This window comes from Corylus avellana, chromosome 3, assembly GCF_965113065.1.
Source record: "Corylus avellana chromosome 3, dhCorAvel1.hap1.2, whole genome shotgun sequence".
Lineage (NCBI taxonomy): Eukaryota > Viridiplantae > Streptophyta > Magnoliopsida > Fagales > Betulaceae > Corylus > Corylus avellana.
In genome coordinates, this window is record NC_142492.1 from 23,917,840 (window position 1) to 23,931,850 (window position 14,011).

Consider the following 14,011-nt stretch of genomic DNA (forward strand, 5'->3'; position numbering starts at 1 on the left):
AAAGTCCTTTGGTGTGGGTGTATGCAAGCTGGTTATTTTACTTATATTTATATAGAACTCACATGGAGTCACAGTCCATATGAGATTTTGGGTGGATTGTGGATTTTGGACGTATTAGTTCAGCGTTTTAGCGATGTCCGAAGGACAAAATATGAAAATAATTTTTATTTTAACTATCTACTTTCATCATTTCATTCAACTATTCTTTATTTTTTAAAGCATATGTTTCAAAGTCATTATGTTTTTTTTTTAAAAAAAAAATAATAAAATAGTAAGCATTGTAGCAGCTTACCAATTTTTGGACTAAAATAATTACCAAATGCAACTATATTTTCACCTAAGTTCACGTCCGAACAAAATAAAATAACCTTTAATTAGTGGAGTATAATTGGGTGGTTAATTAATGAATAGTAGAGACATACATAATGGCATAATGCAATAATCACTTTGACTTACGGTTTGTGGGCTAAAATATGAAAGGAAAAAAAGCCTTAGTAGTCTATTCCAACAGTTCCACAGTACCCTAAACCCTTGGCTGCTCAGTTAGCCACTTCCTTGGCTGCTCAGTTCCCAAAAACCAAGTAAGGAAAGTAACCCCTTAGGCCCGCACAAGAGGAAAGAAAACCTCATTCTTAAAGAATGAATCTATACTTCATGTAATTCATAAAAAAAATGATATTCCCTTTGACAGTACTTTAAAATTACCTTCATTCAAAAAACATTTCTCAGTATTAATATGTCGACTTATATATTTTTATCTTCATATTTCAACACAAAATAAACCCGACCCGTAAATCCAAATCGTCACCCCTCACTACTAATATGTTTAATACAAATTTACATCATCTGCTTGATTTGCTCATCTTTGGGGCTTTTATTTTCCTTTCCTCTCTTTTGAGCAGTGGAGTGTAAAGTGAGTTCCGCCAAAACCATATTCAAATACTACTTGACAAGCCCTATCCTTTTTTCAGTTGGAAAAGGCCGAAGCAAAAAGTTGTGAATAATTAAGGTAGGTAGAGTATTTAAAACGCATGGGACTGAGTTCCAAACGAGTCAACCGAGAATAGACCGGAATATAAAACGGAGCTCACGTGTCCCATCTCGATCATATAAATACACCGACCAACATTTTCTCTGCTGTCACCACCACTCCCGTTGCTCCACATTTCAAACCGAACCAATTCAAATTTGAGAAGATAGCTATCCTTCTCCTTCTTCTTCTATCTCTCTACTGCCTCTCCCTCTCCGTCTTTCTCACTCGCTCCCCCATTTCTTCTCCTGGTTCTTCTAGGGCTTGCGGAATGGCGACCATGGAGAGCTTGATAGGCCTCGTGAATCGGATACAGAGGGCGTGTACGGTCCTTGGCGACTACGGTGGTGATGAGGCTGCTTTGCCTACTCTATGGGAGGCTCTTCCTTCCGTCGTCGTCGTCGGTGGTCAGGTCCTCTCTCTCTCTCTCTCTCTCTGTATGTGTACGAATTTGTTTATGTATGTCTTTGGTAAGTCTGATACTTGGTGTGTTTTCAAGTTAATGTACTGGTTTTGGCCTAGTTCTCTCTCCTCTCCCTCTCTCTATGCGTGTACGTACGTATGTATGCGTCTATGTGTAATGTGATTTGCTGATTTGTGGTGTGTTTTGGATGGGAGTGTAGAGTTCGGGAAAGTCTTCGGTGCTGGAGAGCATAGTCGGGCGTGATTTTCTTCCCAGGGGATCAGGTAGGGTTCGTGATTTTTATAAAATGCTTTTGTTTTGATTTTGAATTTGTAGTCTGTTTGGTTCATGAAAAAAAAAGAAAGAAAAAAAAGAAAAGAAAAGGATAATCGTTGATTTTTAGGTTTAATGTTCCCGTTTGTTTTCAAAGAAGATTAAATGCTAGTCAACTAAGTCAAGCGATGAGTCCGAGGTTGAATCCAGAGAAGGGTGTTGATAGCAACTCAAACGACAAAATTAAACTAAAATAGTAAAATTGATTTAAAGACAAAACTGCAAGGATTGCTTGTTTTTTTGGTGAAAAGCAATTTGGCTTAAGAAGAACTACAATATTTTAAAACACTAAAGGCTTTAGGATTCACACAAACACAATCATTGGTAGTTTTAACAATCTTATTTTATAACTCAACTAAAATTCATACAAAAGATGATCTTATAAGTGGGATGCTTTACGATAAAAACACAAAAACTAATTTTTCCAAAAGTATGTTTATATGAATTTAATCGATTTTATGCATGACAAAACTAGTGAATTAATTCACAGGCAATTCTAAGTGTTTAACATGCCCGCTAAATCAAAGAATTATATAGAATAAATCACTTTTCCAAATGATTTAAGTAATTAAAAATATAAAACTCAAGGGAAAATACATTGTAGTCCCTTGAACTATAAGCCTTTTTGCACTTACACCTCCAAATTTTAAAAAGTGACATTAGGGCCTCCCATACTACCACCGCGTGTCAAATTAGACACTTTGCATTTTTATCCATACTCTTAAAAATTAAAATTATTAAAAAATAATCATTTGAAAAAAATAAAAATAAAAAACTAAAAACTAAAAACAACAAAAACGGGTGCCCATTTCATAGTAGCTCCCTCAATTATTATTATTATTTTTTTCGAATGGTTATTTTTATATTTTATTTATTAATAACTTCAAGGGTATTTTGGGGAGAAAAATGCAAAAATATCTAATTTGACACGCAATGGTAGTATGAGGGGGCCTCAATGTCACTTTTTAAAGTTTGGAAGCATAATTGCAAAATATGTGATAGTTCGGGGGGCTAAAATATATTTTCCCCAAAACTTAATCATTAAAAACCATAAGGATTGTTAAGAACATACCAATGTCCTAGAAAAGACAAATACATTCATTAAAACTCATTTTAAGCACAAAATCAATTATTGAACATTATCCCAAAATCATATTAAAAAATGCATGAATTAACACAAAGTATGGTAATGCTTCCTAATAATGATATAAATATGTAAAATTAAGTTATTATCACTATGGTAGTAGGCTTGGTTGAATAGAGTTTAAATTTTATTTAATTTTTAAAAAAGTTTTTTGGTGTTTCTACCTTTTCTGAGTAGGTGTTTTTCTTGTATACTCTGTGTACATGGGTTGCACCCTCTTGTTTTTTATAAAATTCCTATTATATAAAAAAAAGTTGGGTGTTTCTTGAACCTTAATGGTTCTATAACATCATTTTCCCCTACAATTTCTCAGCAATCAAACAGAGATATTTTGATTAATCAATTTTTGTCCACAAAAGAAACATAAATATGAACACTGTAAAACATGATGTTACATTTATTTTCTTCTGTTCTATGCAAAGAAGGTTTCTTGATATTTAATAGCTTACATTTTCCAGGGATTGTGACAAGGAGGCCTTTAGTGTTGCAGCTGCAGAAGACAGAACAGGGGCTACAGGAGTATGCTGAGTTCCTTCACTTGCCGAAGAAAAAATTTACTGATTTCTGTATGTCATTTGTTGTGCAAATGAAGAGATACAGTTACACTATTTAATGTTTTTAGGTGGAATTGCTAGCGCACTTGATTGGAATGATAAAGTTCTTATTGAATGGAGAAATCAAAAGATTTTCTCTTGCTTATGTGTTTTGTCCTCATCTTTGTAATCTTGCTGTTCCTGGTAATTCTGGATTGTCTTTGTTTACTTATTTCATGAAAAATGACCTTTTCCCATTCGTAATTTAGAAATCTAACATGATTTTTATAGTGTTTGTGATTGACCTTAAAGATGAAATGTGCGAGTAGGTTTTATATGTACAACTACTTTTGCTATTGCTATCTATATCACTACGAACTCATTACAAGCACTATGGTTTTCTAAATTTTGTCTTAAGCTACTCTTAATTTCTGTCAGTAACACACTTAACAAGCACATATTCTTGTTGGCATTAACAACACTCTCTGTATATTCACTTACTTGCTCGATCATTTTTCTTGTGTGGCTCTCATATGTATCACTATTATCAATCTCGTCCTTGGTGTATGCTTGGCTGCGAAGGATGTTTATTTGTTTCCTGCATAAGGCTTGCCACATCCTCAATATTTTCATTTTGCTAATAAGATTCATGTTGTTTTGAATCTATGCCCATGTTTCCTAGTTTGTTAGCACAATAACTTGATACTATCTGACCATTTATTGTACTAGCTGTCTTGCTTTTGATGCCTCATGCTCAAACCTTGCTTGAAAATGTATGCTAAAAAATTGTTACAGCAATGCAAACTTTATATTTTCTTGTCCTTTTTCACATTTGAAAATGTAAATTGCAAGGTTGTTTGACTGTCTTATGTTTCTTACACAGCTATGGTTCGGAAGGAAATTCAGGATGAAACTGATAGATTGACTGGGAAGTCGAAACAGATTTCTCCTGTTCCTATTCATCTCAGTATCTACTCCCCAAATGGTAATGGAATCTAAACTTGGAGTTAGGTGTCAAGCATAATAGTTACCTTGTTTTTTTTGATGTGCGGAATTTATTGGCTGCATTATTTATGACATTGTATTTTACTGATTTTTTTTAATGATTTATTGAATTTTTTTGGTTATATTTGAGAAGTATGGATCAGTGATGAGGACTCAGCTATGTTGCCCGGTGATTATTGTGATCCTGATTTTCTGAAGTGTATCAAATTCATTACTGGGTTACAGAATCTAATTTCTAGGGAACAGTAATAGAAATGACATTTTGCGTTTGTTTGCATGTGGTGGGTCCCAAAATAACTCTCGTTAAAGAAGGCCTAGGTTTTGAAAAACCTCACTGAAGTGAGAAATTAGTCATGACCTGGAATGTGAGAGAGAGACATAGAGAGAGATAAACGAAATAATAAATTGATATTTCCTCTGTTTGATTTCCAAAGATATTCCGAATCATGTATTTTGTAATTGTTCTTATCATATCTTTTTATCTGCTGCTGTCCTTTCTGTGTACCAAGCAGCATGAGAGTCTTTGTATGTGGCTGGTGCATTGCAAGTAGTCTTGTCTTGTTGATTGCATTGCATTACATATCTATTTTTAGTTTGATTTATTCATAGGCTTTTGTTGTGATATCTGTTTTTCCAATGTACCTAGAACTAAATGCATCTCCCTCCAGCTTCCTTCCCCCATGAGTGGAGAGTGAGGGCACGTGTTCAATCCTATGTGTATGAGTTTGTTTACCTATCAGAAAAATTAATGATTTCTTACATGGTAATTTTGCTTGGTTGCTCTGTTGCATACAGTTTGAACTTTTAATTTTACTTTATAAAGGATTATGATCATTTTTCAGAAGTCCTTTACTTTATCTGATAATTATTGTTTATTTTTTGGCAGTTGTCAATTTAACATTGATAGATTTGCCCGGTTTGACAAAGGTTGCTGTGGGTATACTTCTTTAACTGCCCCCCTATGTCTCCCCTTAAATGAAATTTACCCTTGTTGTAAGTTCTATTTTTTATCTATTAATTTTCTGAATTAGAGATGTATGTTATTGCCAGAGGGACAGCCAGAAAGTATTGTTCAGGACATTGAAAACATGGTTCGTTCATATGTAGAGAAGGTAATAAGAAAGTACTTTTTCCAGCCCTTTTTTTTTTTTTTTTTTTTTTCATTTTGTGTAAAAGTGGCTGATTTGTTTTCATCCTTCTTATTTATGACATCATAACTCATTATTTTTATGCATTTTTAGCAAATACATTTTCAAATAGAAGGCATCAAGTTAGAAGAATATAATTAGTGGCACTAGAAGCACTATTCTTTAATTTCTAGTAACTATGGAATTCTGGTAGATTATTCTTTTAGTCTATATTCACTCTTTTGTCTTGATTATACAATTGGCAATCTCACAATGGTGAGATAGAGAGCAAGAAACCAAGGAAAAAGTTATCATGAGGGAAGGACATTTATAAAGGAGTATTCTCATGCTGGTATTATTTTGGTTAATTAACCTGCTCCTTGATTTATTGTTTGACGAGTTCTAACTTGATAACTACTTATGTTGCCTTTGAAGATGTTTATATCCAAGGAACTGTAGAACTCTTTGTAATTTACTACAGATTTATGAAGAAGTGTTAACTTATAGTCTTATCAAGGAAAATTAGAATGGCTAAGAGTAGTTTGTTTTTTTTTTTTTTTGCTTTTCTCTCTCATATTCGAGGTTTATATTTTCAATAATTGCTAAATTACCATTTATCCTAAAAGTTTTAGTTGATAAGAAATAGTAAATTTAATTGTTTAATTAATATTCTTAACACTCTCTTTCACACTTGTGACTAAGCAAAACATAGAATATTTTATTGAAATGAGAGGACAAACTGTAGAGTTAGAGTTCAAACTTAAGAATTTTGCTCTGATATCACTAGTTAACCCAAATATATATGTTGATAGGAAATTATGAATTTAATTATTTAATTAATATTTTAACAGTAATGAGTGTTTTCTCTCTCCTAAATTTGATTAATCCCTCTAGTTGCAACTTCTTTTGGATGTTGCAAAAAGCTTCCATCAAGTTTAGTCTAATTTATTATGGAGATGGTCTCCTGAGTTTTGATTTTATGTGCTGCTTTCACTTCCCCTAATTTTTTGCTTATTGGTATGCCGTGATCTCTTATCTGTATTTTAGAACTAAAAATTGTATTTCACTGTTTTAGATGTATGTTCCATGCGTTGGTTTTGTTTTGGTACAAGCTTATGCATTTAAATTCATTGGTTATATCTGCAATTTGTTGGAGTTCTTGATAGTTTTGTTGCTTCAAGTTCTCTGCAAGTTATTAGAAAATTTATGGTTCTTGGATTGCAGCCAAATTGCATCATTTTGGCCATAACTCCGGCCAATCAAGATGTAGCAACATCTGATGCTATCAAGATTGCTAGGGAAGTTGATCCAACAGGTATACTTTATGTACATTGTTTCTAATTATCTCTCAAAATACAGCCAGATATGAATGTATTTTCTTAGGTATGCATTCGTGGTTTTTCTCTAATACTTTTTCTTTAATATGGAGATTACGTTTTCCTTTTTTAGGTGAACGGACATTTGGCGTGTTGACAAAGATTGATTTGATGGATAGAGGAACAAATGCTTTGGATGTAAGAATCCTTCTAATGTATTCAGCTTTAAATTCTTGGAAATTTAAAAGTTTAACTGGAAGCAAACGATGCTTCTCAATCCATCTAGCTTATAAAATGCAAGATGGGGCATTGTTGAAGTATGTTTCTCATTTTATTTTAGAAGATATTCTGTGCTTAGTATCCATTATGTAAAACCCAACAATGCCCTCTTGAATAGTTGATTTAGAATAAACATCAGGCAATTCTCTGATAATATGTTATAAAAAAAATCTGTGATTTATGTCATGGGGAATTGGAAACATATGGCATGATTGCCTTATCCCTTCTAGCTTTCAACCAAACAATATTCATGAAAAAATGCTTGTGTCCACAGGAAGGCACAGATTAGTCTCGGGCAATTTGAATTTGTAAAATCATATTGAGTGCACTTGGGCACCCCATGAAAACAAATTGTTTACGCTGATTCTTTGTACAGCATTTAGAGGCAAAACCAGCTCATGAATGGTGCCGTTTTAGAAAACCATTGGTGTGAATAATTAAGATGTTATTCCTTAAATCACCCTCCCTCTTTTTGTAAAGGATATTTTGATAATAAGAACAAACTCTTAATAAACTAAAATAAGAAAGATGATTCTTTCAGATGCTACATAAAATATGTGCATTCTCTCCGCCATTTTTTCTTTTGAGATATCCTAAAATACATGTATACTTTCTAAAAGTGACAGTTCTTACATCTTCAATTTCCTATATTAACTCTACTTTCCTTTTAAATAGCAAACAAGATTTTTGTTGGAAGTTGTGTCACCTCTTGTATCAAATGGACATTTTATGAAGTTCACTATATGTTTACTTGTTTGTCAATGATCGTGCTATTTCAAATGCAAATGCTCATATTAGGACAGAGGTAGTATTGTTTTGTCAGAATCTGCCAGTGAGTTGATTATCTAAGCGGTCATTTTTTCTAGTTGTATGTTGAGTAATTTTTTTTCCCCTTAAGTTATGGATGTACCTGGTGACTCTTTAGGAATCATATAGTACATTGAAAAAGAAAAGAAAGGCAGGATTCCCAAGGGTCGAAAGGATTTTCTTATTTTTTTGTGTATTACTAGAAAATTGCATGTCAATTGATGTACTTTTATACATCACTCGTATCTGTTTTTTGGCTATGGTAATTGTTAATTTTTCTGCATTTCGTAATTTATACATCACTTGTCTGCCACGTAGACAGGTTGATGCAGAAAGGTTAGGTTCTCTTAATATGGTTTCCTTTCATGTTATTTTAAAGGTTCTTGAAGGAAGATCTTATCGGCTTCAACACCCTTGGGTTGGAATTGTAAACCGTTCACAAGCTGATATAAACAAAAATGTTGACATGATTGCTGCTAGGCAGAGGGAGCGTGAGTTTTTTGCCACAAGTCCTGATTATGGACACTTAACCAGCAAAATGGGCTCTGAATATCTCGCAAAACTTCTTTCAAAGGTTTTGTTTATCCTGCTTATGTTCATTTGCAATGTGATGACTAGCTTTCTACATTTATTTTTTCTAACTCTATAAACTATGGCTGGTTACATTTTGATATTGTTATCATTTCAGCATTTAGAATCTGTAATTAAAGCTCGCATACCAGGCATTGCATCATTGATTAATAGAAGCATTGATGAGCTTGAAGCAGAGTTGGACCATCTTGGTAGGCCTGTTGCTATTGATGCTGGGGTGAGGAATTTATAAATGTTTCATTTATTTTTAGTGTTGAAATATGAATTGTCTGATGATATTTATTGTAATTTTTTTTATAATGTTTATCAGGCCCAGTTATATGCTATCCTAGAGTTGTGCCGTATATTTGACCAAATTTTCAAGGAGCATTTAGATGGAGGGTAACGTATTGATTGTGCTTTGTTTCTTCTTTCTTTCATTGCTTTAAATCTCATCTCAGCTGCTAGTTGGGAGCCAAACAATGATGCATATGATGATTCATTTGATTCTATTGGCAAGTAATTCCTATATTCCTGTTATTCCTATTTATATTCCTTTGCCAAATCTCAGGCGACCTGGTGGTGATCGGATTTATGGAGTTTTTGACTACCAGCTCCCTGCTGCTTTGAGGAAGCTTCCATTGGACCGTCATCTTTCACTGCAAAATGTAAGGAAAGTGGTTTCAGAAGCAGATGGGTACCAGCCTCATTTAATTGCACCTGAGCAAGCTTATCGACGCCTCATCGAGGGTGCACTTAATTACTTCAGAGGCCCAGCGGAAGCTTCGGTAGATGCTGTAAGTGCTTTTGCAATTGTTTTTGTTTTTGTCCTCATGGTTAAAGGGTTGTGCCGAGGCCACCTGACTCATGGAATGAAGATTTTGTTTTCTTGTCTTGGGAGAAGGGGGGTTAATAGGGGGAGTCATACAAAGGTGTCATGAAGATGATGTGCATTGAGATCTCTAGAAGCAATGTATATTTACATGGCATGAATTGTATTTTTGTTTGCACTGCTATGAAAAACAAAATTGAATGCTTTTCCATGTTTTTTCAAACTTTAATAAATTGACAAGCGTTGCACCTCTAATTAGTTTCTCTTTTTGGGAATATGGTATTGCAGGTTCACTTCATATTGAAGGAACTTGTTAGAAGGTCAATTGGAGAGACTCAGGTTCGAAATCAAGAAAGTTCACTATTTCCATTGCAGCAACAATTTACCAGCTAGGAAATCTAAGTTTTATTTTTTTGGAATGGTACAGGAGTTGAGGCGCTTTCCAACTCTTCAAGCTGAAATAGCAACAGCTGCCACTGAAGCATTGGAGAGATTCAGGGAAGACAGTAAGAAGACAACTTTGCGAATGGTGGAAATGGAATCTTCATACCTGACTGTGGATTTCTTCAGGAAACTTCCTATGGAAATGGAGAAGGGAGGAAATCCAGCTGCCTCCTCTGCAGATCGATATACAGAAGGAAACTTCCGCAGGATAGGATCAAATGTTTCCTCTTATGTTAAAATGGTATCAGAGACACTCAAGAATACCATACCGAAGGCAGTGGTTCATTGTCAAGTGAGGGAGGCCAAGCGGTCTTTACTTGATCATTTTTATATACAAGTGGGCAAAAAAGAGGTATTGAGCGATATTTGCCACTCTCTCTTCCCAAATTAGGTTTTAATTTCAACCCCTTTTGCTGACAGAATATTGTGAGTTTATAATGGAAAAAATGCTAAAATAGTCCTTATAGTTTGGAGTTTTGACAAATAACTCTTTAGGGTTTAAAAAGTGACTATACACTTCTTGGGGTAAGCCAAAACCTCGATCCACATGGACCAATTTAGCATTTTTCCCTTTATAATGACGCATTTAATAGATAACAGGATCCTTAGGCCTGATCCATTGTTGGTTAACAAGTGTAGCATTTTCTTATTTTATCTAACAAATTTACAGCAGTATACTTGTGAATTTTAGCCATTTCCAGTATTCATCCTTCTGAATGATGAGAGTAGGTATTTACCGAATCATTTTGTTGTTTATTCTGTAGGGCAAGCAACTTTCAGAACTGTTGGATGAAAATCCAGCATTGATGGAAAGGAGACAGCAATGTGCAAAGAGGCTTGAGTTATACAAGTCTGCAAGGGATGAGATTGATTCAGTCTCATGGTCCAGATGAGGTGAATCTTTAATGCTTGTGTTAGGAATTTTTTTGTATAAAAGCTAGAATTGCACCGAGGGACATGGTAAGAAATATCAGACTGTTAGTTTTCACTGCTGGCACTATTTTAATTATAGAGGTTGATTATGATTTTCCTAAATTGTGTCATCTTGATTCTTCAAGTGTTGTTACATTAATTTGTGGAGGTTTCTAGTAGATTGCTTATATACTGCACCATCATTGGCATTTAGTGACTCGATTTTGGTTGACATTCATGGTAGGAAAATTGAAGGAATAAATCGTTAAGATGTGATGTCCTTAGCATTACTGTAAAGGAGAACAGGCATTTCTAGTGGTAAACCTTAGGATAATTTTTGCTATTGATGGGAGTGAGAGGTGGTCAAACCTGGTAGGACTTTGGGTATTACATGTATAAAAACTAATAATTTCTTTTTTAAGTCCTGGATTTTCCTATGCTAAAATAAATACTTTAGGTGATAAGTAAAGGGTAGTGGCAAAAAAGAAAATCAGCAGTGAAACAATGTTTGGACACTTGAAAGAGCCAAACCCGAATTCGGAGTTTATTGTCCACCTGGACTTGCCCAATTTATTAGTAATAAGTAATGTTATGTATCACATTTTTATTATATAATGTTGACGTGGCAGTGTCAACTAACTTTTAAATTTTCTTTTTAACAAAGACTAATTCAATGATTAGTTGGGATTATTATGTCAAGTAAAAAATATTCATGAGTCATTATGGTTACTTCAAACTTCAAATGCACATGAGTTCTATGTATTACATTCGTCTTTCCTTAAAGAAAATGAATACAAATCAAATTCTAAAAGGATTGTGCTACCAACAATAGCTGCGGGCGTGTTTCGGCAACTTTCTCAAAATTCTGTTCTCACTGAAGAACACTTTGCAGACAATAGTTACCATGTTCCATTAGCATTTTTTTTTTTTAAAAAAAAAAAAAATTTACACTTTTCAAAAAAATAAAAAACACAACAATATTAGGATACTTCCCACACTTGAATAGAGAAAAGAGAGGGAACCGCACGACCACCCTCAAAGGAAGAGTGGGGTAGTCATGTAACCGCTCCAAAAAGAAAGAGGTGACTGTGCTGTTATCCTTGACATGAATGCTACCACCATGACGCTTTACCTTTTTATTTTGTTTGTTCTAATTTTTTAAAAACATTTCTCAAACCTTTTATTTTTCAAAACACTTTTTCAGTTTACCCAACGATTCATTTTTTGTTTTTGTTTCTTTTTTCTTTTTGTTTTGTTTTGTTTTGTTTTTTTTTTGTTTTTTGTTTTTTCATTTAAGATCCCACAAACAACATTTTTTAAATATAGCTCCTACTCCTACCAATATACCTCTCAATTTTCACTTTTTCTAAACACATCTCAAACATTTTACCAGACATGCCCAAAAATTTTGATGGTTGGAGATGAATATACAATATCAGTGATAAAATTAAAAAAAAGAAAAAAAAAATTCTTCTTCGCATTCTAGTTCTAACCCATTCCTTTCATAGGGCAGGCGGTTGTCATTCTTTTTAGGAAAAACTTGACTTAAGACTCTTGAATTATCATGCATTTTGAGGATACCTCCAAATTTTCAAATTTTCTTTCAATTTCACTCCCTGAACTCTCAATTTAATGTAATATACTCCCTTTGTCAAATTTTAAATGTTAAAAGTGATAAAATGACTTTTATACCCATGAATTTTTTTTATAAAATGTTTTTTTAGTAATTTCCGTTAGGGGTTAACGGCCAAATCTAATGGAAGTGGGGTCAATTGAATCAAATTGAAAGTTCATAGGGTTAAATTGAAAGTTTTTAAAATTTTAGGAGGTCTTCTCAAAGCGGGTGATAATTCAAAAGTCTAAAATAAAATTTCTCATTCTTTTTAAGAACAACATGGCCGAAACACCGCATTGTATCTCAAAACATAACTATATATCCAAAAAGTGCCCCCACAAACATAAAGGTCAAAATGTACTTTTATTTCATACACCTATCAACATTATCTCAATGACTATAAATCCAAGGTAAATAAGACCAGTGCTAATGAGGCTTCAAGGTCTGTTGTAGAGATTTGCTGATGGCATGGATATTCCAAAAAAGAAAACAAAAAGGTCATGTAAAAATCTAGGAATACATTGCAGGAAAAAGACCCTCTCTGTTGATGATTCTACAAAATACTTTCATTTTAACTAATTCAGTGTTTGAGTATTTTATATAATGCGTTTTTATTACTGGATTTGCAATTTCAAAACGTCTTTCATGTAATCCATAAAACACATTCCCTTCAACAAATCTTCATTAAAATAGCATTTTCCAGTAGAAGATGAAACAAAAACGAGTACTACTATTCTGTCGACATGACTGAGGGGTTTGACACGATCAATTAAATTGATTGTATTCGTATTTACTTATATATATTTGTATATCCAGAATTGACACAACATAAACCCGACTAATGAATCCAAATTGTCACCTCTCACTGTGGATTTGGGCTAGGGTTCCACTGCAAATCTGTTTAATACAACTTTTACATCATCATCTGCTTGATTTGTCCATCTTTTGGGCTTTTATTTTCCTTTCCTCACTTTTGGGCAATGAAGTGTAAAAATGAGTTCCGCCAAAACCATCTTCAAATACTTGAGAGAAGCCCTATCTTTTTTTCAGTTAGAAAAGGCTGAAGCAAAAAGTTGGTGGCAAGAGCATTTAAAACGCATGAACTGAGTTCAAAACGAGTCAATCGTGAATAGACCGGAATATAATAAAACGGAGCTCACGTGTCCCATCACAATCATATAATATGGAGTCCTATCTTTTTTCAGTTGGTTAGGTAGAGCATTTAAAACGCATGGGACTGAGTTCAAAACGAGTCAAGCGAGAATAGACCGGAATGTAAAACGGAGCTCACGTGTCCCATCACAATCATATAAATACCCAGACCAACATTTTCTTTCCAAACCGAACCATTGAAGGACGCAAAACTGGTCTGAAGAATTTTTTTTTCAATCTACCCAAATAAGCCATTTAATATAAACGGATTTTTCAAAAATTAATAATTGAGTTCTTAAATTAGTAGAATGATAAAAAATAATTATTAAAAAATATATATATAAAAGATGACAGTCGACCGTTATTAAAGTTGGTTAGAAAAAATTTCATACCAATTAATTTGTAGTTAATTTACATAAATTCATCGAATAAAGTGACATGTGTCTAATAATTATTAAAAAAGAGAAATGCTAGGAGTTAGTAAGTTCTCCATATTTTGCCCATATTCA

General features: G+C 33.6%; 1 protein-coding gene across 2 annotated transcripts; it reads left to right on the forward strand.

Moving 5' to 3' along the window:
* The first annotated feature begins 1,211 nt into the window (after window positions 1-1,211).
* On the forward strand, window positions 1,212-10,902 carry LOC132175330 (phragmoplastin DRP1E). Of its 2 annotated transcripts, XM_088514591.1 has the most exons (16): window positions 1,212-1,220; window positions 1,279-1,442; window positions 1,654-1,717; window positions 3,369-3,476; window positions 4,327-4,428; window positions 5,335-5,385; window positions 5,499-5,560; window positions 6,800-6,890; window positions 7,025-7,089; window positions 8,357-8,551; window positions 8,666-8,785; window positions 8,879-8,949; window positions 9,119-9,344; window positions 9,668-9,718; window positions 9,807-10,175; window positions 10,588-10,902. In XM_088514591.1, exons 2-16 carry the CDS (start codon window positions 1,302-1,304, stop codon window positions 10,714-10,716), a joined length of 1,845 nt encoding a protein of 614 aa, XP_088370717.1. In that variant the 5' UTR covers window positions 1,212-1,220; window positions 1,279-1,301; the 3' UTR covers window positions 10,717-10,902. The 2 variants fall into 2 exon arrangements, with proteins under 2 accessions (XP_088370717.1, XP_059443215.2); XM_059587232.2 differs by lacking the exon at window positions 1,212-1,220 and having other exon boundaries at window positions 1,277-1,442.
* Window positions 10,903-14,011: the final 3,109 nt, after the last annotated feature.